Genomic DNA, 22,214 nt, shown 5'->3' with positions numbered 1-22,214 from the left:
GTGAGGTGTGTGCACATCGTATTTTGGATCTGTTCGGCTTACCCTATATTTAGTTTGTTCGACTTCTTTTTTCAGCCAGAACAGTGCTTTTCTCTCACAACAATTCAGCCGGAACAGTATTTTTCAGCCAAATTTCAGACCAACGAACGGGCCTTTCTTTTTCCAAATTTAACTAAATATATACAAAAATACTCTATTTATGATACATAATAAATATCATTAGATTAACTATAAAATATATTTTTTTATAATAAACTTATTACTGTCAGGAAACTGAGATCTGATAGAAAAGTCCAGTCTGTCGTGGCCCCCGTTCCTGTCCTGCAGAGCAGAGCAGGCAACAACAAAGCTTCCCTTCTCCTCTTCTTCCGCATCGCCTCGCCGCCAGCGCAACTCCAGCCCGGCCCGGGATCCCTCACATTCTTCTCTCTCTCCCCGCCGCTCCGCTCCCCCGCCTCGGGGCCTGCCTCGGATGCTCCCGGCCTCGAACCCGCTGCTCTACGCCTGCGTCTTCCGCGACACCCACCTCGTCGCCGAGCTCGCCCACTCCCACTCCCAGAGCACCGCCGCCGACCCCGTCGCCGCCCCCGACGCCCCCGCCCCCGCCCCCGACGACGACCTCCCGGCGCTCGCCGCCGCGCTCGTCGCCGCCGCGCCGCCGCACCACCGCCACCTCACGCACACCGCCGCCGGGCGCGCGCACGCGCTGCTCCTGTCCCCGCCGCTCGCGCTCGCCGCCATCTCGCGGGCGCCCCACCTCCCGGCGTCCCAGCTCCTGCTCTTCCTCCGCCGCCTGCGATGCCTCCCCGAGGCCCGGATGCGGGACGAGATGCCGCGCCTCGCGCTGCGCCTGCCGCTCCCGCCGGGCGATGACGCGCGCGAGGCGGACGAGGTCGCCGCCACCGAGGCCCACGCGGAGGAGGAGGCCGCGCGGAGGGACGCTGACCTCGTCGCGTGGACTACGCCCAAGAGGGACCGAGCCTCGCACCGGGGGCGGGCCGGACCCGGCTGGACGTGGAGGCGGCAGCTCTGGACGGTCATCCTCGCGGATCTCCTCCTCCTCACAATCCTCTTCGCCGCCTGGCTCGCAGTCTGCCGGGGATTCAGCTGCATTGGTCGGTAAATAGCTACACAACCTCCAAGGTACGTACGGAAATCAAATCCATGGCCTTTCTTCTACTTCCGTTCCATGATTTGGATCATTCCAGGGTTCACACAATCACACTGACACACACCCAAAAAAAACCCAACAAAAATGCGACTGCTTGCTGGAGACTGGGGATCCATGTGTTCTGTTCGCTATCCAGACTAGCATTTGTCGAACCGCATTCTCAAATTAGGGTGGTATAGGAGCAAGTCTTCACCAATCCTTCGAACCTAGGACAGATCTTATGAAATTCGGATCCACATTGTGATATTTTTCACTCGGGATCCTACAATCTTTATCGCCATCTTCACAAATATGTCTCCTTTTGAATCTTGACCAAGCAATGAAAGCTGTGGTCAGTCGACTGACGAGGATCCAGGAAGGCTGAGGTTGTCTATCCTGCTGGATGCTGCTAGCTGTGTCCCCACCCCCAGCACAAATGTGAAATGATGATGTCATGTGCAGGGGTTCTCTTCACTCGGGATCCTACAATCTTTATCGCCATCTTCACAAATATGTCTCCTTTTGAATCTTGACCAAGCAATGAAAGCTGCGGTCAGTCGACTGACGAGGATCCAGGAAGGCTGAGGTTGTCTATCCTGCTGGATGCTGCTAGCTGTGTCCCCACCCCCAGCACAAATGTGAAATGATGATGTCATGTGCAGGGGTTCTCTCTCTCTCTCTCTCTCTCTCTCGTCCTGACATCCAACTGTCCATATGGAATTGTGAAAAAGGGAAGGGGGTGGGGGGGGGGGGGGGGGGGGGGGGGGGGGGGGGTGGGGATTCTTCTGCAGCTTGTGGCACAGTTGGCTAAGGTTTCTTCTTCTGATGGCAAATGGCTGTATCCATTGCTGGACATGATGACAGCAGCTGAATATGATATGGTTCAAGTGCATTAGTTGCTTGCTCAACGTTCCAATGGCAAAGCTGCAAACAGGATTGCAGGTGTTAGGCTCATGATTCCTGCTTCAAACAATTTGCACGCAATAGCCTGGGCCAGGTTTGTTACCCAACATGTTATAAGTACAACCCAACCTAGAGACACAACTTCAGATTAGACTTGCCCGGGCCTTAGTTGTAAAGCATCCAAGCAAAAGCAGAAAGGGCAACCATAACTTGGGAGATGTGGAGTTCAGTGTCCATCTGAATCATCAGAATTGAGTAGTGAGGTGGTGAAATCTAGACGCGCATATATACTTAGTACATAGTGTTGGTCACTTTGTTCAAAGAAAAAAAAAGTGTTGGTCTATTGTGGATGGGGTCTGAATATTAGTATTCAGAATGCACACATTTCTAATTGTATGGAAATAGTGGCAATGCCATGCCTTGTATTCTCATATAATTTTAGTATTAAAAAGAATACCTGTTCTGTTCTTTTAGTTGTTTTTATTGAGAACTAATATTTTGCCCTGTTGAGTCAAAATTTGTGGTTAAACTGGTGTGCCCTGTATGGTAATATGGATGCAATAAATGTTTAAGGAACTGGATTTTGTGCCCATTGCTAACGAAATGTCACTGTACAACTTATTTTGGAAAAAGAAAGATCCAAAAAGGATACTACAATAGCAATGGTGCTTATTGCTGCAGTATAGGTCCAAGAAACAAACCAGCATTCCTTATATGATAGGATTTCTGACCTGATCATTGCCAATGAAGAAGCACCCATAGCTTTGGTAATCTGACCGGGTTTATATTAATCTTCAAAGAGATCTTTGATCATCATTATTCATGAACCTTTTTTATTCTTTGGAGTTTGGTTCCTTTCTTGGTTAGCATGTCCGGTCTTAAAATAGTTTTTTTCTTTCATCAACCTTGATTTCAATTTGAGTAGAATCACATTCATAACAGTTGTTGTCAGCAAATCCAGGATGCTGGGTTAGGACTTAAGGAGGAGCAAATGAAATAGAGGCATTTGAACAACTTCATATTTATGATCTTGGAGAATTTTAAAGTTGCAAAACACAAAGATTCATATTTTTGTGAAAGCTCTGTTTAGTATGGCAAAAACTGAAAACTTATGTACTATAAGTAACAGATTCATGGAAAACAGGAAAAACGGCCGCAGAACCATAGCTTGTTGATGTTTGTTTGCTTGTATGACATGACATCAGATATGAAGTGATAGCATGATATTAGATGCATGCATGACATATTGACATTACATCATATATCATCTAATGAGACCTTTAATTGCATACATAAGTAGTGAGAGGAATTGAGGAGCAGACCCCAGATGGGACTCTCTTCTCTGATGGCTGGCCTGCCTAGTATCAGTATGGTAATGGGGATTTAAAACTTTATCCTTCTATCCCTGTAGCATATCTCGAGGAAAGAAACTTCATATATAAGTTCATGTGCATTCGTGCCATAAAAAAACGTAAATTAAACCTTGTTGCAGCCTTTATCTCATGCTTGTTAAGATCACATATAAACTAAACACAAGAGTATTGTCACCAATAGTTCATCTTTGAATGTGTTGATGGAAAAGACTGCACCGCTGCAGATTACACACATAAGAAATGCTTTAATACCTCCTAAATATGTACTCTTTTCCTGCCTGACGCATCATATAGATGATAAGGTCAAGTTTAGAGTGGAAACTGTCTCTTCATTCTAGCAATTTAGAGTTGGAGGTATGATACTTAAAAAATAAAGGGCAAGCTGTAGACTGTAGTTTATCTGGTGAGTGGCTTCACTACTCCTGAGAAATCCCAGTTGTGGCAATGTGTATTGTGACAGGCAAGGAGACCTGAACCTACCTTAGCTGGACCTGGTTGGGTGCATGATTGCGCTATATTTATATTTCTACTTTGGCTAAAGAGTAAATAATGTGATAGCTCATTTTTTGTTTGTGTTAAAAACTATAGTTGCATATCCATCAGGTATAGAACAGTATTACAGTAGAACTTAAGACTACCTCAACCAACTAAACGAAAATGACAGTGAAAACATAGAGATGTTTACCCTTCTCTAGAAGTGGTACATAAATATTATGAACTAATAGACCAGATGTTCAAATCAAGTATGTTACACCTGCGTGCTGTGAAGATAAGGAGTTTGTCTGTTTGCGCCTATGTGAAGATATTCCAAAGAACAGTTTGAATTCGCATTGTTTTATCTTGCTTTGTTTGTAAATCATTAGCCTCCAAGTTCCGCATTTGTCTGTGATCTATTTATGCTGATGCTTTTGAGCATGCAAAATTGTGAAGTCTTCGTTTCATCAGACTCTCCTTTGTATTGATGTATTCTCATCATTGTTGGTTGTTGACATAAATCTTGACTTTTGTGGGGATACTCAAGTTCTCATTTGACAACACCATGATGAAGGGCCTCTAACAGTTCAAAAGTTGGTCAAATGTGATTCCTTCTTACATTTATATCCCGGCAGTCTGCTCTGTTTACAGTTCTTTAGGCCAAGCTTAAGTTTTGCAAGAAAGGATAATATGTGTAAAACTGAAAATTTTCAACATATTATACTAAAATTTCTGATCCTTGTTCCTTTCTTCTCCCTGTAGGCTGCTGCTCAATTTTTAAGCAAGAAATCTGGAGCGCAGTTGTTTCTCAGACGAAAAAGTGGGTGATACCATAACGCTGTTGCAAGGTGCCAATATTTGCAAGGAAAGGCACTTTGGCCCCCTGCATATTGTTACGTCTTTATTGTATGAATCGTATTTAAAAGTGAAGGCAAACAGTCCTGGTAGACTACATAAGTTTGAATTTGATGGTTTTGGTATGGTGATCTGTAAACCCTGTAGTGCAATTTTTTTGTGCATTTTTTTATACGAAGCAAATGTCGAAATTTTGCCCCATTTTGACCATGGCAGACTCGGGTATATGTGAATCTTATTGTCATAATCTTTGGCAGACATCTTGTTCTCTGTTTTCCTCTCCATCCTTGCAAGTGTCAGGTCATGTGCAATTTCTTACATCATTTCTGGGAGATCTGATGGTGATTCAATGGCAATTATTGCCTTTGGGATGCTTGTTTTAAAGAACATTATACTGCAATCTGCTTAGCTATAAAACTGAAACAACAGATACATGTGCTGAAACTATATAGGCTTCTAGAAAAGCAAAACTGAAAAATGCACATGCGCCATTTTCATGCACTACTAATACCTTTCCAGTGCCATTCTGTGCCTTATGTGATGCAGTACTGTTTCAGTCACAGCGCGCCGTTACAACTGAAAAATGTCTGCGTCGGCTCAGTCATCTTGTTCTTTTGAGTTGTGATGCCTTCCATCTGTGACTTGCAAATTGGAGAACAAACGTACCCTTAATTCACCTGGATGATATCCTTCATCAGCACATTGGCATTTCTACATTTTAAATCTGTCATCACAAATTCATAGCGGGGGCAAATAAAGCTCCTTTGCAAAACAAAACTCCAGACATGGATGTGTGAGACACAGCTATGAATTGTATACTTGGCAAGGAAGAAGAACAAGTATTGTACGCTAAGTGCTTGTAATACAAGAATGAATATTCGGTTCACTTCTTTGCTATCCCCTCTCGCTCACGGCACTTCGGCTCATATACACAGCTATGCTTGCCACATGGGCCCGAGCACCCTGGAGTTGGGCCGCGCCTGTCTCTTGGGCCTCGGCGAAGGAGGGCCAGCATCTGCCGGGCCATCAGCGGCATCATCTGTGGAAGCATCAGGGGTGCTGCTGACAATCCCCCCTCCTTGAGTGCCGGCGTGTCCCCACATCGGTGACCTGGGAAACTGACGACGAAGCTCTTCAACCGACTCCCAGGTGGCCAAGGACACCGGCATGTGCGACCACTTGACAAGGACTTATTGAATTGGCCGCTCACCCGATGACCAACGCCACTGCAACAGCTTCTCAGGAACCTGAAATTCAGTCAGTGCTGATGGAATGGACGGACTCACCTACTAGGAACCTGGAGACCGCTTGAGCAGGGAGACATGGAACACTGGATGTACAGCAGCAGACGCTGGCAAGTCCAGGTGATAGGCAACCTTTCCAACTCGTTTGAGGATGCGAAAGGGGCCGAAGAACTTGAAAGACAACTTGTTGGAGCGAGCAGCAACAGAGGACTCTACGTAAGACTGAAGCTTAAGGAATACCCAATCACCAATATTGAAGGAACACTCAGTGAGATGCTTGTCAGCCTGCCGTTTCATACGGTGCTGAGCGCGATGAAGGTGCTGCTGAACCAATCGCTGCATGAGATCTCTATCAGTCAGCCACCGTTGGAGTTCAGGAACCGGTGCTGTTGCAGAAAGATCAAGTCCCAAATGCCGTGGTGGAAACCCATATAACACCTCAAACAGAGAGCGACCCAAGGCGGAGTGGGACGAGGTATTATACCAAAACTCAGCCATCGACAGCCACTGAGACCATTGCCGCGGACATGAATGGACAAAACAACGAAGATAAGTCTCCATGCACTGATTAACACGTTCGGTTTGCCCGTCCGTTTGGGGATGATACGCAGAGCTCATTCGAAGATCTGTCCCTGCCAGCTTGAAGAGCAACTGCCAAAATTTACTGGTGAACAACCGGTCCTGGTCAGAGATAATTTCCAGAGGTAAACCGTGTAGCTTATAGACATGGTCCAGGAATGCTCGTGCCAAAAGATGCAGCAGAGATCGGATGGCGCAAATCAATGAAATGGGCAAACTTGGAAAACTTGTCGACAACCACCATGATAACATTGGCATAACTAGATGTCGGCAACCCTTCGACAAAATCCATGGAGATCACTTCCCAGGATAGTTTGGGAACAGGTAAAGGTTGTACGAGACCAGGATAGCTGTTGCGATCTGGCTTAGCTTGGGCACAGACAGCACATGACTGCACATATTGATGAATGGCAGCGCGCATACCGAGCCAATAAAAAAGCTGACGGACCTTGGCAAAAGTCACCGGGAAGCCGGAATGACCACCCACAGCGCTGTCATGGAGGGCTGAGATGACCTTGTTCTGCAAAGCAGTATTAGAGCCCAGCCAAATGCGACCTTTGTATAAAATAACACAGACTAAAAGGAGGTCGGGCCGCAGGATCAAGAGATAACTGAGTAAGCAAGGCTGTTGCTTCCGAGTCTGTAGAATACCACTATTGCAAAGAAGCCAACCAATCATGTGTTGGAGACGATAGGGCCAGAAGAGTTTCTGGATGTGGCCGCCATGACAAGGCATCAGCAACAGTATTCTCCTCACCACGACGATAGACAAACCTGTAGCGGAGCCCCAACAATCGTGTAAAGACCGTTTGTTGCCATGGCGTGTGTAGCCGCTGCTCATTTAGGTGAATGAGACTCTTCTGGTCATTGTGTAGAATAATCTCCGACTGCAGCAGGTAATGACACCAAGCATCCACTGCCATAAGAATGGCCAAGTACTCTTTTTCATAGACGGACAAACCCTAATTGCGAGGCCCCAGGGCCTTACTGATATAAGCCAAAGGATATCCTCGCTGCTGCAGAACGGCACCCACACCCACTCCAGAAGCATCAATTTCAATCTCAAAAGGGATGGAAAAATCAGGGAGCGCCAACACCGGAGCTGAGGATAGTGCTATCTTGAGGGTCAGAAATGCAGACTCATGAATGGAAGTCCATACAAAGAGTGAATCCTTTTTTAGCAAATCCATCAGTGGTTTGGCGATGACCCCAAAATTGCGGACGAACTTCCGATAATAGCCGGCCAATCCAAGGAATCCCCGAAGATCACAGACGGAAGATGGTGTTGTCCAATCCTGAATTGCCTGAACCTTGGCCGAATCTGTGGCCAGACCTGAGCCACTGATCACATGGCCCAAGTAAGAAACTTGCCTTTGAGCAAACTTGCACTTCGAGAGCTTAATCTTCCATTTTTCTGCTGCAAGCCACTGAAAAACCAGAGCAACATGCTGTACGTGCTCTTTGTAGGACCTGCTATAGATCAAAATATCATCGAAAAAGACTATCACGAAGCGGTGAAGCCCAGGAGCCAATGTCACATTCATAGCACCTTGAAATGTTTCCGGAGCTCCAGTTAAGCCGAAGGCCATAACTCAAAATTCATACTGACCGAGATGGGTTTGAAATGCAGTCATGTGCTCTTCACCCGATTGGAGCAATATCTGATGGAACCCCGCACGAAGATCCAAATTGGTGAACCAACTGGCATGAGCTAACTCATCCATCAGTTCCTCGAACACTGGTACAGGAAACTTGGACTTCGTTGTGAGGGCATTGAGGTGATGAAAGTCCATGCAAAACCGGTACGAGCCATCCTTCTTCTTGACCAAGAGCACTGGCGAAGAGAAGGAACTAGAGCTTGGCTGTATGATCCCTTGAGAGAGCATCTCATTGACTTGTCGCTCAATTTCATCTTTGAGGCTCGGTGGGTATCGGTAAGGGCGGATGTACACAGGACTAGCACCGGGCAGTAGCGGGATGGAGTGGTTACATGCTCTGGAAGGTGGCAAGTCTACCGGTGGAGTGAACAAATCCGGAAATGAATCAACAAGAGCTTGTATTTCCACTGGAAGCTCCTGAGTGGCAGAAGAAAATGTTGCACTAGAATCTAGAACCTGGCAAAGCTGAAGAAGCAACTGACTGGTGGACTCCTCATCAAGACCTTGCAACAACATAGAATCACCATGATAGGGAATAGAGAACCACTTCTGTTGCCAGTGAACGTGCATTGGGCTGAATGCAGCAAGCCAGTCCATACCCACAATAGCATCGAAGGCCGTCAATGGAAGCACTCTGAAATCAGAATGGAAAGTGCATTTGTCCAGTGTCCACGGCACATTACGGAGGATTCCGGAGCTCAGCAACAGGCCACCACCAGCAACTTGCACTTGAATGGATTGCGGAGTAAGCACCGCTGACGACAATTGGGCTGCCAACGATTCACTGAGAAAAGATGACGAGCTACCGGAGTCGATCAAAATTAACGCTGGATGGCCACCGACTGTCCCTGAAAACTGAATAGTATGAGCAGCACAAGCACCAAGAGCAGCAGCTTTGGAAATGGCAACAAACAACTGCTCGGTGACTGGCTTCTCCTGAAGTTCAGAACAATCAACTTCAGAGGTATCAAACGAGTCCCAAAGAGCTTCCACGACAAGCAACACTTCAGGAGGGCACGTATGGTCTTTACTCCACTTGGCACTACACTTGTAACAGAGACCCAAAGCCTTCCGATAAGCCTTGACCGCCTGAAGCTTGGGATCAGCACTGGAGGAATGCTTAACTGCAGGAGCCGCTACCGTAGGACCAAGAACTGGGGCTGGTCCCTTGTCAGCACGGGGTGGCGGACGAAGAGGCAATGGCGTCCTGGGAGGATGCTGGAACTTGGACGACGCATACCAATCACCAGAACGAGACTGCTTGGTTGGAGCAGCAGCCCCGCCTCCTCCTGCAACAATGCCAAAACACAAGCAGCATCGAGGTTTTGCGAACGCTGAACCAACACAACTGCTTTAATCTCTGGAAACAACCCGTCGATAAAGTGCATGGTGTAATAGACAGGGTTGGTAGAATTAGAGTAAGCTGATAGCTGATCCACGAGTTCAGTAAAACGTGTGACATAATCAGATACAGAGGTAAGCTGTTTGATGGAAAACAGCTTACGGATCAACAGCTCATGTTGGTCACGATCGAAACGATCACGCAACAATTGACAGAAAGTAGACCAAGTGGCAGAACGAATTTGGGACTCGATGGACTGGAACCAGCGTGCTGCAGGGCCTTCCAGATAACGTTCGGACACGCTGATCCACAGAGACTCCTCCACTCCATACATAGCGAAATACTTCTCACAACGACGACGCCACAAGCGGGGATTGTCACCATCAAATTTGGGGAAGGGAAGCTTAGGAAGACAACCTAACACAGAGGAGGAAGAATAAGGGTCTGAAGGCTTGTGGTGGGCGAAATTGGGAGGAATTGTAGGATGTGGTGGAAAAACTGGTGAAATTGAAGTAATTGGTGGATAAGCCGACGAAATGACTGAAGAAGAAGGCGGAAAAATTGGTGGAACAGAAGAAGGAATGGAAAATTTTGGAGGAGCAGGAAGTGGAGAAGAAAAATTTGGATGATGTGGGTTGGGTTGGGCAAAATTGGGAGGAGCCGGAAGGGGTGAAGAAAAAAGGGGGTGAATTGAGCTGGAGTGGGGACAACTCGGTGAAATGAAGTACGGCAGATGAAAGCTAGGTGGATTCGGCTGCGGTGGGGGAAAATTGACCGGCGGCGGGTAAGGTGGGTGAAAGGTGGGCTGCACCGGCCAAATTGGAGGGCGAGGCGGAACGATAATGGGAGGAGGACGATCCAACCCTACAACTGACGAAGAAATCAGAGGAGGGAGAGAAGTAGACGTCGTACCGTTGGCCGGGATATGGCTCCAGGTCGTGATGACCTTGGATCCAGTACCCCGTGGAATCGATGGAGAGCTGTGCCCGTTGGTTCCATCGGTGGGCGGTCCGGTAACTGGCCACGCAGCTGCCGACGACAGGGACAGGGAGGGGTTGAGCTGGCGAGTGGACGAGGAGCCCTGCGTGTGGTCCCAGTTGTCGGAGATGCGCTTCACCTCGAGCCTGAGATCGTCCACGAGCGCCTCTACTGCCGGCCGCCAAGTCCCGATGTCCGTGGCCGCCACCTCCAGCGCCGTGACGCGGCTGTCGCGATCGTCGTTGGTGTGGGCGAGCCGAATCGAGTCCAGGTCGAAGCAGGTAGCCTCCAGGGTGGCGAGGCGGCCGTCGACCGTCGAGTCGCGAGCGGCGCGGTGGCGGTCCAGATCGGAGAAGCGCCGCTCCCACTACTCATCCTGTTCGTCGAACCGGCGATTGAGCTCGTCGAGGACCAGCTTCAGGTGGGGATCCATGGCACCCTGAGCGCGGCGGAGCCAGGTGAAGTGCTCGTGCTGCTGTGGCGGCGCGGGATCCAGATCGGCTTAGTCTGATACCAATTGTGAGACACAGCTATGAATTGTATACTTGGCAAGGAAGAAGAAGAAGTATTGTACGCTAAGTGCTTATAATACAAGAATGAATATTCGGTTCACTTCTTTGCTATCCCCTCTCGCTCACGGCACTTCGGCTCATATACACAGCTATGCTTGCCACATGGGCCCGAGCACCCTGGAGTTAGGCCGCGCCTGTCTCTTGGGCCTCGGCGAAGGAGGGCCAGCGTCTGCCGGAGCGGCATCATCTGTGGAAGCATCAGGGGTGCTGCTGACAGATGGCAACGCTCTCGTGCCTGCTTTACATACACCGGATCAATCTGCAGGTCATTTCAGACGTCCAAAACTGGCTCGACATGGCACATTGTGAAAAGGAGCCATGCAAACCCTCTCGAGGAGAGGGTGAGCAGCTCCATCGATCAAATCAGGTCAAATAAACTCAGCGGAAAACCAAAAAAGAAATGTTTTTTTTTGTCATGATCATCAGGTCAGTTGTCTCACCTAACGCTACGCTGCGCTAGATTGAATGCACATGGTGATGATAGAACGAAGCTGGCCCATTTCAATCCCAGGCTTCGATCCAGATCCTATCCTCGATCACAGAGGCTTTACTTGCCATCTGCAATCTGCACTCGTTCTCAAGCACATGCTGGAACAGTGTTGTTTTGCTTTTGCCGACGATAAGATCATCGAGGGCGATGCTTGGACGAACATGTACAGTCAGTAGTACAAAAATTTCGTAGACAACACTTCAGTTCCTGTAGAGTTTAATGGTTGGATTGAATTCAGTGACAAGATACGTATGCATACTTCCTCCTGTGCCATTGATTTGTGATGACAGGAGTCATGGGCAGAAGTTGGTTGCATTGCATTTTGCATGCGTGTAGTGTATCGATAGATACCCAGAGCAGAGGTGAATGAAACATTTGATATGGCTAGCTAGGGCGCAGATAGGTTAGGTCCCGGGGACCAAGTGCATTGTGTTTATGTGCAGACAGTGCTGGATCCAACATTCAGATTCTTGGCAGTTTAGCAGGAAAAAGGATGTCCATGGAGGAGGGTCGTTTCGGTGCAGGGATTGCAGCTGCAGCCAATGGGGTTTTCCTTGGCCAGGTTCGTGCTTACCAGCATCCACTGCTGAGGCCGCCTGAGGGGTCTACTCTACTGACGATATGATAAACTTTGAGCTGAATGAAAAGAAAAACTGTAAGCAAGCATAAGCATTAGGAGGAGGAAAAGAATCAACGGAGACATAAAATAGATTAGCAGAAACAGAGGCGAAGGCGCAGGGGAACGCGAGTAAATAAAAAAGGAGCCTGTCTTTCGCTTTATTCTGGCGCGCAGAAATATATATAATGCGATTCTGGAATGAAATATGATGAACTATCCCACTGCGCGTCGACAGGTGGACGCACATCAAAAGGCCTCAAGCCATCCATCCTTTAGTGGTCAGAGATGCAAATGCCTGCTGCCCCTCCATCCATCTCCAATCCTCCATAGATTAGAGGATCGGAGCCTAACTACTACTAATAACCCAATTAAGCTTGCTCCTTCTCCTTCATGTATGTATGGCTATGCTTTTCTTTTGCATGCATTTTCAAGTCCCCCCTCCACTAGCTAGCCCATATGTGTATATTTATTATATCTCTCGTACCATATATGCCACAACAGGAACACTTTGCTTAATGCTAGCATGTACTGATGTACACACAGCACCTATGAAGGGATGATCGCAAATGCGAGCGCATTGGATGAGACAGAGTGAGAGAATCGGTTGATCGACAAATATATGAACACTGGCCATGTTATTCTGTCGCGCGCGAGTAGGATTATTACAAACTAGTTTATTGACAGTTGGGAGTAAGTGGTTGCTGCTTTGAATCAAGAATGTGATCTTTTCTATCATAACTACTACTATATGATGATATTTATATATATATATGCAGCAGTCTACCGATCTATAAGATATAATAGTAGGAGCTAGTAGCGAGCAGATTAGGAGAGGGCGGAGAAGCATCCTGGAAAATTCACCGGCGGATCGATCGATGGGGATGATTTAATCTTCGGTGCAGAGTGGATGGAGCATGATATGCGTACCAAAGAAATCCGGTCAAAATTAACAGGTAGTAGTAGTATATTCGTTGCCTGCCTATCCTACTCCTACTCTTGCAGGCTACAGGAGTTTTCCGGCCTCTTTCTCACACATACACATAGCAAAACCATAGTAGGCTGCATTGTTAATTCCCTTGCCTGCTGTCTATTCGTGCCGTGGGTAATTAGAAAGCCAGTAGTTGCCTGCCTGCAAGCATAGAGCCATATATAGAGTAATGTATGCTTTGCCTCAAAGCTTAGAAAAGTAGATAACACTGGCATCTTCCCTGCCAAGACTCCAAGTCGTCAATCCAACTCATACGGGTGCCAAGCAACTGACTAAACTAGCCTTTAAGCTGAATAAGCTTTCTTGTACACATAACTTGCTGAATGTTACTGAAACATTATTTCTCGCCATCTATTCAGGCAGACAGTGAACTAATTTATATCCTACTATATTTGTTTCCTCCACTTTGGACAGTCCAATGTCACCGTGAGATAGGGCAATGTCACCTACCTGTAAACAATGAATAGCCTTGTTTCTTACAAATTAAATATATATTCCCTCTTGTGTTTGCAGCTACTTGTCTTGTTGTGGAACACAGTTAGCAGGTCAAATTTGTTCCCCAGATGCTGATACATTCAAGTAAGTGATGAACCAGTCCATTCATCTGAGCTAATGAGGATAAGTGCAATAATGAGCATACTTCATAGTGCATAGTACATAAACCTGCCCAACTATTATGGTGGCTATATATATATATATATATATATATATATATATATATATATATACATTAAGGACTAGTAGACTAGAAAGGCATTGAGGATTAACACGAAGGATGGGTGACCAAGACATTTCCAAATAGGAGTACAAGAGGCAGGCAGGCAGGAAAGGAGAGGAGAGCCTGCATGTAATGTAATGTAATCCCGCTTGGCAAACGACAAATCCAACAGCATGACACTAAATCTATATGTAATCTCCACATCAATGTCAGGAGGAGGTTTCTTAATGCCCAAGTGGGCATGTTTATTAATTGGTGCCCAATGCAAATTAAACTAACAGGGCATTAGTTTAGACATGCATTCAGATTTGGGAGCCAGTAGCAGCCAATCAGGAGGGACGCCTAATGCGCTGCTGCCTGTACACCTTGTATTGGCTGCTCTCTGTCTCATGGTTTGTTTGCCTAGGCCATACCCTACCCGTGTGATTGGGTTACGCTCACCTCATCATGACACAATTACACGCAAATAATGTCTCCAATTATTTAGGATATTCCTCGCGATTCTGTCCATGTGACTTGGGCGACAAAGATCCTTTCCTTTCCCAGTAACATATATACATGATATCTATAGATATATATCGGTGTTTGTTGCACGTTGGTCAGTGGCGAAATTGCTACTGAAATTGCAGTTCACTCTCTCGAAACAAATAGTACTCTAGCACTACTAGTAAACCAATCAGTTATAATCCTATCTGTACTTGCGAGGGTGACCGTTCCGGTTCCAGGGTCAGAGGAAGATTCTTCTTCCTAACATAACAACCCGGCAGCAGACAACACACACTGGTAGTTTCTGTGTTCTGTTTTCCTAAGGTCCCATCTGAAAGGGAAGGTTGAAGAAATTTCCAAAGGATCTGATCACTAAACACGTACTCCTATGGGGTTATTGCTGTACCGTTGTTTTGTCCGGTCTAGATTTTTTCTTTTTATAATACAATCGATACCTCTCCTGTCTGATTCACTTTTTTTTTTCAAAAAAATGTTGCAGTCGTTTATCTTTAACTTCCTTTTGAAGACATGAGTTATGTAAGCACTTAATAGAATTGCCTGCAGTCGCTCCCTCAAAAGAAAAATTTAAGTCCACCACATAAACGGTAAAAAAAATCATCGAACTCCTGGACCTTGCAGCATCGTATCATATCGAGGGATCCCATATATGTAAACTTACACTAAACTCCACTATGGAATCGGATAACGGACGCTTTCCATCTATCAAAACAGAATAAATTTGGCCCCCTTGCTATTTCAAAAGTGGTTTTCTATTTTATAGTAAAAACTGAATTATTATCTAAAACTTCATAAATATTCTATTTAAATTATGAAACTAGTACCAATTTTTTTTTTAAAATGTTATCTACCTATCATGGTATACTCATATAATACAGTTAGTTGAAACTGATTTATTTATGTTGTAGTGCTTTATTGCTAGCAGCCATGCTCATTATTTATTTTAAACAAATAAGTCCAAATAACTCTAAACAGAGCGCTAATAGATATAATAACATTTTTGGAAGAAAATTGGTGCTATTTTCATATTTTTTTCTGGGTTTAAAAATAAATTAACTATGAATTTTAGATATTAAAACATATTTTTATTATTTTTTAGAAAATAGAAAACCACCTTTGGAACCTGCTAGAGAGTAGAGAGGACCAAATTTACCCGGTTTTATAGTTAAAATTTATAATCGAACTGACATGCTACTTGGAGGTTGAAAAGTTTACTTTACCCTATATATATATACCTTATAAATTTGACCATGGCCAGTGAGTCTTGTGCACGCGCTTGAAGCTAGCCAGTCAGCATCAGCTAGGTTTTTGGCTCCCACATGGAGGCGTGCGCTCGGTAACATATTTTAAACTCTGCACTTTGCAGGCAGCAACCGGCATGCATTTGTCACCTATAGTCATCCATGTATAGCTAGAGTGTGTGTGATCAGAGAGAGATGGCAAAGCTTAACTGCTTAAGTAATGGAAAGTTAGCATGCACAATCCTAGCACTACACCTCTAACACTAACCCATGCAAAAGGCTAGCTAACATAAACTAATAAGTGTGCTCTTGATTGATTCCAAACCATTAAACAACTAGTTGATTTAAAGAAAAATACCTTCTACTTCGTAGGCAGGGCACTTTTACAGGCTTGCAAACCCATGGATGGATGCAGGGCAAGGACGACTCTCACCACGAATATATATTCCCCGCCCAGCGAGTGATTACTATACAACACAAAAAAGCAAGATATATATCTCCGAAGAAAAGGCCATGATTTGATTAATTAACTGACTAAATAAAGTACGAGGAGGCTACGGATGATTGAGTATGTTGTTCTTGTTATAGATGACAGCTGGCATTGCGATACTGTGATTACTACGATCGGGATGTCAATCGGTTGTGATCCTATGCGTGTGAGCAAAGCAGGTCTTTGTAATAATTAAATATTTCCCTTGTTTTTATATATATATAGCGTGAATTAGAGATAAGAGCTCTAATTGGTTTACTCTATGACCTGAACTCACAACTCATGCGTATAGGAGTTGAAATAGCGCATGACCATTTAGGGGCGAAGCCAAGTGTTTTCGTCGGGTCAGCCGACCCTAATAAGTTTAGCAAATTCCACTATAGTTCCTCTTTAAGATCAACAAATTCTTCTTCTAAGTTAACGCCCTGTTCACTTGACTTATAAGTCGTACTTTTTCAGCTAACGAACAGTATTTTTCTCTCACAACAAATCAGCCAACAGTACTTTCAGCCATGGCTTATCAGCCAAGCGAACAAGACATAAGTTGGTATTATAACACTATGTTTAGACTTAGAACTGAACCCAATAATCAAATATCCCTGGTTCGCCCCTGGGACCGGTCACGGTACACAGTCCGATTCTCTTCACTTCGAATGCTGGCATGTTGTGTGTGGTCATGACAATACATTATATTTATGTTCATGATGGTGAAACAATGTGGATGGCAAATCCTGAAACCCAGTGGCAAACCCAAAAGTTAATTCCTATCTTACATAATTAAGATAATATTCTGTAACTATAGCTGAGCAATGCGTGGCATGCAAAAGAACTGCAACAGGCACTATGGTTAATGTGCATCCACAATATATATAATAACTAGAAGCATATATACTTCTGTTGTTGCAGGGATCACGGATAAATTCTAGTGTATGATGTAGTATGCTGACGTGGAAAAATAATACGTGTTAGTAGATCGATAATGTGGCCTGCTGACGTGTATAGCTTGCATAAATAGATATGCGTCATAATTGCATATGTTAGTGGACTACTGAAAGGCTTACATGTCCGGATAGAATTCTAGTAGGTTTAGATTAGAAGATGTATATAGATAATTAATACAAGCTGATTTTTTTTTTGCCATGTTCATCTCTCAGACACGGTGAGAGATCAGTGCCTGCCAAACGGAGATTCCAGATTCCTGGCGTTCGGTTTGTTGGGAATCTTTATTTGTTAATTAATTTAAAAACTACCTTTTTTACATGTATGCTGCCGATCGGTGTGATCACAAGATCGCATTGTTTATTATATAAAGATTTAGTGCTAACACACGCTTTGTCAAAAGCTAAATTATTCGATCTTGCTTAGAGTGCTGGCTAGTTGCATGCAATGGCGCCAGCAGGGGTTGTTCCAGTGTCTATATATATATGGACGCTCTGTGTTTAACACCTTATTGTTAGTCATTGTAGTCCTAGATTAATTGCAGGAGTATATATATATAGTAGACTCATACTATATGCATGAATAATATATATATGGGGCATTATTATTATTATTTATTCCAGTATATATATGGTCACAAGAGTTGCATGGTGGGTGGTGGAGTGCCTAGGCACGCCTTGATTGGATCGGATTATATATGTGTTCGACCACCAGAATGGCGTGAGTGAGACAGAGAGAGAGCTGGTATGCGTACGTGTTTTTCTATATATAAATAAATATATAGCACTCAAAAAGAATATTTATGCCCGGCCCTTCCTTTTCCATAAGAAACATAAGTTAATTGATTCCTGGAGAAAAAGGGGAGCTGATTTCTAAGACCCTTTTAGCCGTCGTACGTTCAACTGACAATCTGACATAACAACGCCATCAAGTAGTAACTGAAATGAGATGGTTATTATGCATGCTGCTTTCTCGCTCTATAGAATATATAGAAAGTAAAAAAAAAACGGCAAGTGTGCCTTCTTCGTAGACTAAAAGTGGGGGTGCGCTTTACAAATTCTCCCTCCAAAAATCTATCATGCATGGTCTTTTGCATAATTTCACACTCTCAGCATGCATGCACCCTAATCATGGCTATTGTATAGTTTTGGTGCCCCCTAAGCTAGCTCATGTGTTTAAGCTAAGAGACATATCTACTCGTGTGTAGCCTTTGTCCCTATGAATAAAGGACTGAAAGAGTTTTTTTTGGGCCTACCGTACCATGATACTTCCTCAAATTATAAGTCGTTTATTTGGCTTAGCCAAAATGGCCTATTATAATTTTAAAAAAGAGGAAATACTTTTAAGTAAGACGTTTGTAGAAAATATGCACTCTTCCAACATAAGCGAAAATGGTGATGGCGTTGAGAATGAACCAGGAATCGAGGATATATAAAGATAGAAGAGTGTAGCTGGCTCTCCGAAGTATCGAACAAGATATAAACAAGTTGTTGGAGGGTGTAGAGAGATATATAGAGTGATTTTTATTAGAGCATTTTTAACATTGTTTGTTAACCTCATTCTCTACAACGATCTACTTGGAGAGCCATTCTATATATCTATCCACTATCCAACAACTTCTCTAAATCTCGTTTGCTACTTGGGACAACCAGCTCGGCTCTCTATCTTTAGTGAGTGAGAAACCAGGAATATGGGATGCAAAAAAAAATTGAAGATTTAATAACTGAAGAAGCTGCCAGACCGGAGGGGGGAATTTTTTCTCTCCTTCATAAAAACCTCCATTCATATCAACATGGAAGGAGATACAGATAGATTCCTGGAGTTGCTCTTAGAATAAGAGCTCTCCGTTGAAACGAGGATTTGTTCCCCATGCTCTGGTTATTCAAACTCCAAACAAGACTCGATTTTTGTCCCACCTCTCTCGCCGGTAGCATGCATGAGTGGAGGAGTATCTACTGGTTATTCAACATGGAAGGAGATACAAATAAGATGGATGGATGTATCGAATCGAATGGTGGGATCGCGTATTGTTGGATTGACTGGACGACGACGTACCGTGCGTGTGCTGGTAGCAGCTGCTCCCTGTCCCTGCACCTGCACCTGTGGACTGTGCCCTGTGGGTGGAGGACGATGGATGGCCCCTGCACCTGCATGCATGCGCCCTCAACCACGCGCCTGCAGGGCCCGTCGTCTCGTCGTCCGATCCGTCATCCATCCCCATCGATGACGACGAAAAGGAGGAGCAAAAGCCAGCGCGCCATGCGTGGAGGTTGATGCATGGACGTTGGACGACTGCCGGCCGGGCGGGCGGGCACGACGGCGGTACGGTGCTAGCTAGCAACGGCGTCGGCGTCGTCTATCTCGACCGCCCGCGCCGGGGCCGTGGTCGTCGTGTCGGTCTCTACACTCTACGTACCCGGCCGGCCGAGACTGAGATCGATCGATGCATGCGCGCCAGCTGGCCGGCCTGCCTCTGCCTGCAGCGTGCAGCCCTGACGACGGCGATGAGCCCGGCCTGCTGGCTGCTGCTGCCCCACCGGCGACCGGCCGGCCATACATGCGTGCACGTACAACCCCGGCCGATCGACGATCCGAGAAATAATGCATGCGTGTATGCCGATGCCCGCTCCGGGCCGACCCGCATACATGATGGATCTGTCAGATCGAAAAAACAATATATATAATCCAGCTATCTATATCTATATATCTGCAGCTCAAACAATCATCATCATCATCATCATCATCATCATCATCATCATCATCCATCTAGCTACCTTGACCGGTCTAACGTACGTACTGTACGTGCTCTGCAAGGATTGGCCGGATCCGGATCCCATGGATGAATGCATAATTGTGCATATCGTGATCGTCGATCAGTCAGATCAGAGCAGGCCCCCTGCCCCCACACCACGCGTGTGTGCCGCCTCTCCCATCCCGGAAACTTTATATGAAAAAAACTAGTGTTTTCATTCCAAATTATAGAACGTTTTGATACGTATATTTAGATATATATACTATATCTAGATGTACAATAAAAATAATATATTTAGAAAAGCCTAAATTTTTTGTAATTTAGAATGGAGTGAGTAGAAACCGATGCACTTACAACCTATCGTCAATTAGTCATCCGTGTCTATGTGTCCTTTCTCTTTAGAGCATATAAGAGCCCTATCTGATTTTAATAGGATCGCCTCAGCACAACGAAGTACTCCCCCCTTCCAAATATAAGTTATTCTAACTTTTTTGGAGAGTCAAAGCATCTCAAGTTTGATCAAAATTATAGAAAAAATTACCAAAATTTATGACATCAGATAGGTATACTATGAAAATATAATTAATGAAAAATCTAATTATACTTATTTGGTATTATAAATATTATTATTTTATTATATAAATTTAATCACACTTGAGATGCTTTGACTCTAAAAAAGTTAGAATGACTTATAGTTTGGGATGGAGGGGTGTATGCATGTGGTTACAAATAGAGAAAGATATCATGCTCGCTGCATAGACATGTAGTTATTACATCATGATGTAGTAGGTTGATGCTCCCTCTGTCTTTGAATAAATAGATTTCTGGAGTTGTTTTCAGTTAAACTTTTTAAACTTTGACCAAATTTCTAAGAAAAACGCTAAGATTTATGGTATCAAATTAGTATCATTAGATTTACCGTAGAATATATTTTCATAAGATGCTCATTTTATGTTATAGATGTTGTTACTCTTTTCTATAAATTTAGTTAAACTTAAAAAAGTTTGGCTGGTATAGATTATAGGAATTGATTTATTTAGGGACGGAGGGAGTATATAAGAATTGTAGTTTTCGAATTTATATACGTCTACTTAATGTATTTGCATATCATCTTCAATTTTGTTTTGTGTTAGTTTCGGTGCTCACGTGTGAGAATCGAGCTTGAATGCTCTTGGATGTAACTTTTAAGGCGTGTACGATCTTCAGATTGTAGAGGCCGGGACCTTTTTCATTCACTTAATGATTTTTTCTCTTGTTCTGAAAATGATTGATGGGAATTTGCCAAATAGGATATGGTATCAAAACCGCAATAGCTACTAAATCCAAAGTTTTCTACTTTTTCTTGGCTCGTTACGATTTAGACACCCTTGTTTCACCTCTGCATATGTTGGGACGAGATTCTTGATTGTTCCATCGGAATTGTTTGTTGATTGGTAAGGAAAATCAATAATGATTAGTAATAAGAACCCCTCTGAAAATTCTTATTTATATAGTTGCAATATTAGTATTTGTTTCTATATCTTTGTATTTGGATTTTTATCTAATGAACAATGATGTAATCCTGAGCTGAGCTTTGAGGATAAAGAAACACATTAGAGCAATGATGTAACACTAACAAAATGAGGTTAGAAAATAAAGATAACCAACCATTAGCTCCAAAGTATAAAATTCGTTTATATAACCCGCATGTTCCTATGAATTGGAAGTCATAAGGAACACATTACATCACAGTGTATAGTGGCTTGATATAGCAACGGTTACAGTTAGTCAACACCAATTATGTAAGAATTTTAGTTTTTTTTTTTGCCTCTTTACACATCTAACATATTTGCATTCCATCTTCAACTTATCCATATATAACCCTGTATACGGGAATTGCCTAATAGTGTACAGCAGCGTAGTCGCCATACTCACTAATGCTAAAATCTTTCTAGTCTTTCTTAACTCATTACGATTCAGACACCTTTTTCATGTCTAATAATAAATTGCTTATGTTGGGACAATCATGGATTTAACATCATTCCTAATTATTCAGGTGCCTTATTTACGTAGTATAAGGAAAAACAATAATCCTTAATAATCAAGAATTACTCTACAACTATGTGTTGTGATATTATTTGCTTCCCTCTTTGATGCAATGTTTGGATTCTTAATGACCTAACCATGGGCTTGCTGAAGAGCATAAATCCAAAAGAACCTGGAATGTTTTTCTTGCAAAATTTATTTCCTGTGTACCTTTGTGTATGCAAATGATCACTTTTGCTTACAATCAAAAGACATGATGATCTAAAGGAGTAGAAAGTAGACGGTGGTTCAAAAGAGCATTAAAAAGTATATTGCCAATA

General features: G+C 44.1%; 2 protein-coding genes across 2 annotated transcripts; one reads left to right on the top strand and one right to left on the bottom strand.

The window, feature by feature from the left end:
* The first annotated feature begins 310 nt into the window (after positions 1-310).
* On the top strand, positions 311-5,025 carry LOC136461486 (uncharacterized). The gene is made up of 2 exons (XM_066460749.1): positions 311-1,143; positions 4,663-5,025. The coding sequence occupies exon 1, from the start codon at positions 473-475 to the stop codon at positions 1,121-1,123; it is 651 nt and encodes a 216-aa protein (XP_066316846.1). The 5' UTR covers positions 311-472; the 3' UTR covers positions 1,124-1,143; positions 4,663-5,025.
* A 2,515-nt stretch (positions 5,026-7,540) lies between these two features.
* Positions 7,541-9,912, bottom strand: LOC136457333 (uncharacterized). Its single transcript, XM_066457368.1, has 3 exons — positions 9,570-9,912; positions 8,295-9,525; positions 7,541-8,048 (listed from the first exon to the last, which is right to left on the bottom strand). The coding sequence occupies exons 1-3, from the start codon at positions 9,910-9,912 to the stop codon at positions 7,541-7,543; spliced, it is 2,082 nt and encodes a 693-aa protein (XP_066313465.1).
* Positions 9,913-22,214: the final 12,302 nt, after the last annotated feature.

This window comes from Miscanthus floridulus, chromosome 6 (genome assembly GCF_019320115.1).
Source record: "Miscanthus floridulus cultivar M001 chromosome 6, ASM1932011v1, whole genome shotgun sequence".
NCBI lineage: Eukaryota > Viridiplantae > Streptophyta > Magnoliopsida > Poales > Poaceae > Miscanthus > Miscanthus floridulus.
The sequence above is the reverse complement of the archived record's forward strand: the minus strand, read 5'-3'. Positions and strand labels throughout refer to the sequence as shown.

Coding starts and splice junctions, on each gene's coding strand:
- LOC136461486 (XM_066460749.1), top strand. CDS start 473: ATGCTCCCGGCCTCGAACCCGCTGCTCTACGCCTGCGTCTTCCGCGAC.
- LOC136457333 (XM_066457368.1), bottom strand. CDS start 9,912: ATGTATGGAGTGGAGGAGTCTCTGTGGATCAGCGTGTCCGAACGTTAT. Junction 9,526..9,569: donor AGCAGTTGTGTTGGTTCAGC/GTTCGCAAAACC, acceptor GCATTGTTGCAG/GAGGAGGCGGGGCTGCTGCT. Junction 8,049..8,294: donor TTCGAGGAACTGATGGATGA/GTTAGCTCATGC, acceptor GATCTATAGCAG/GTCCTACAAAGAGCACGTAC.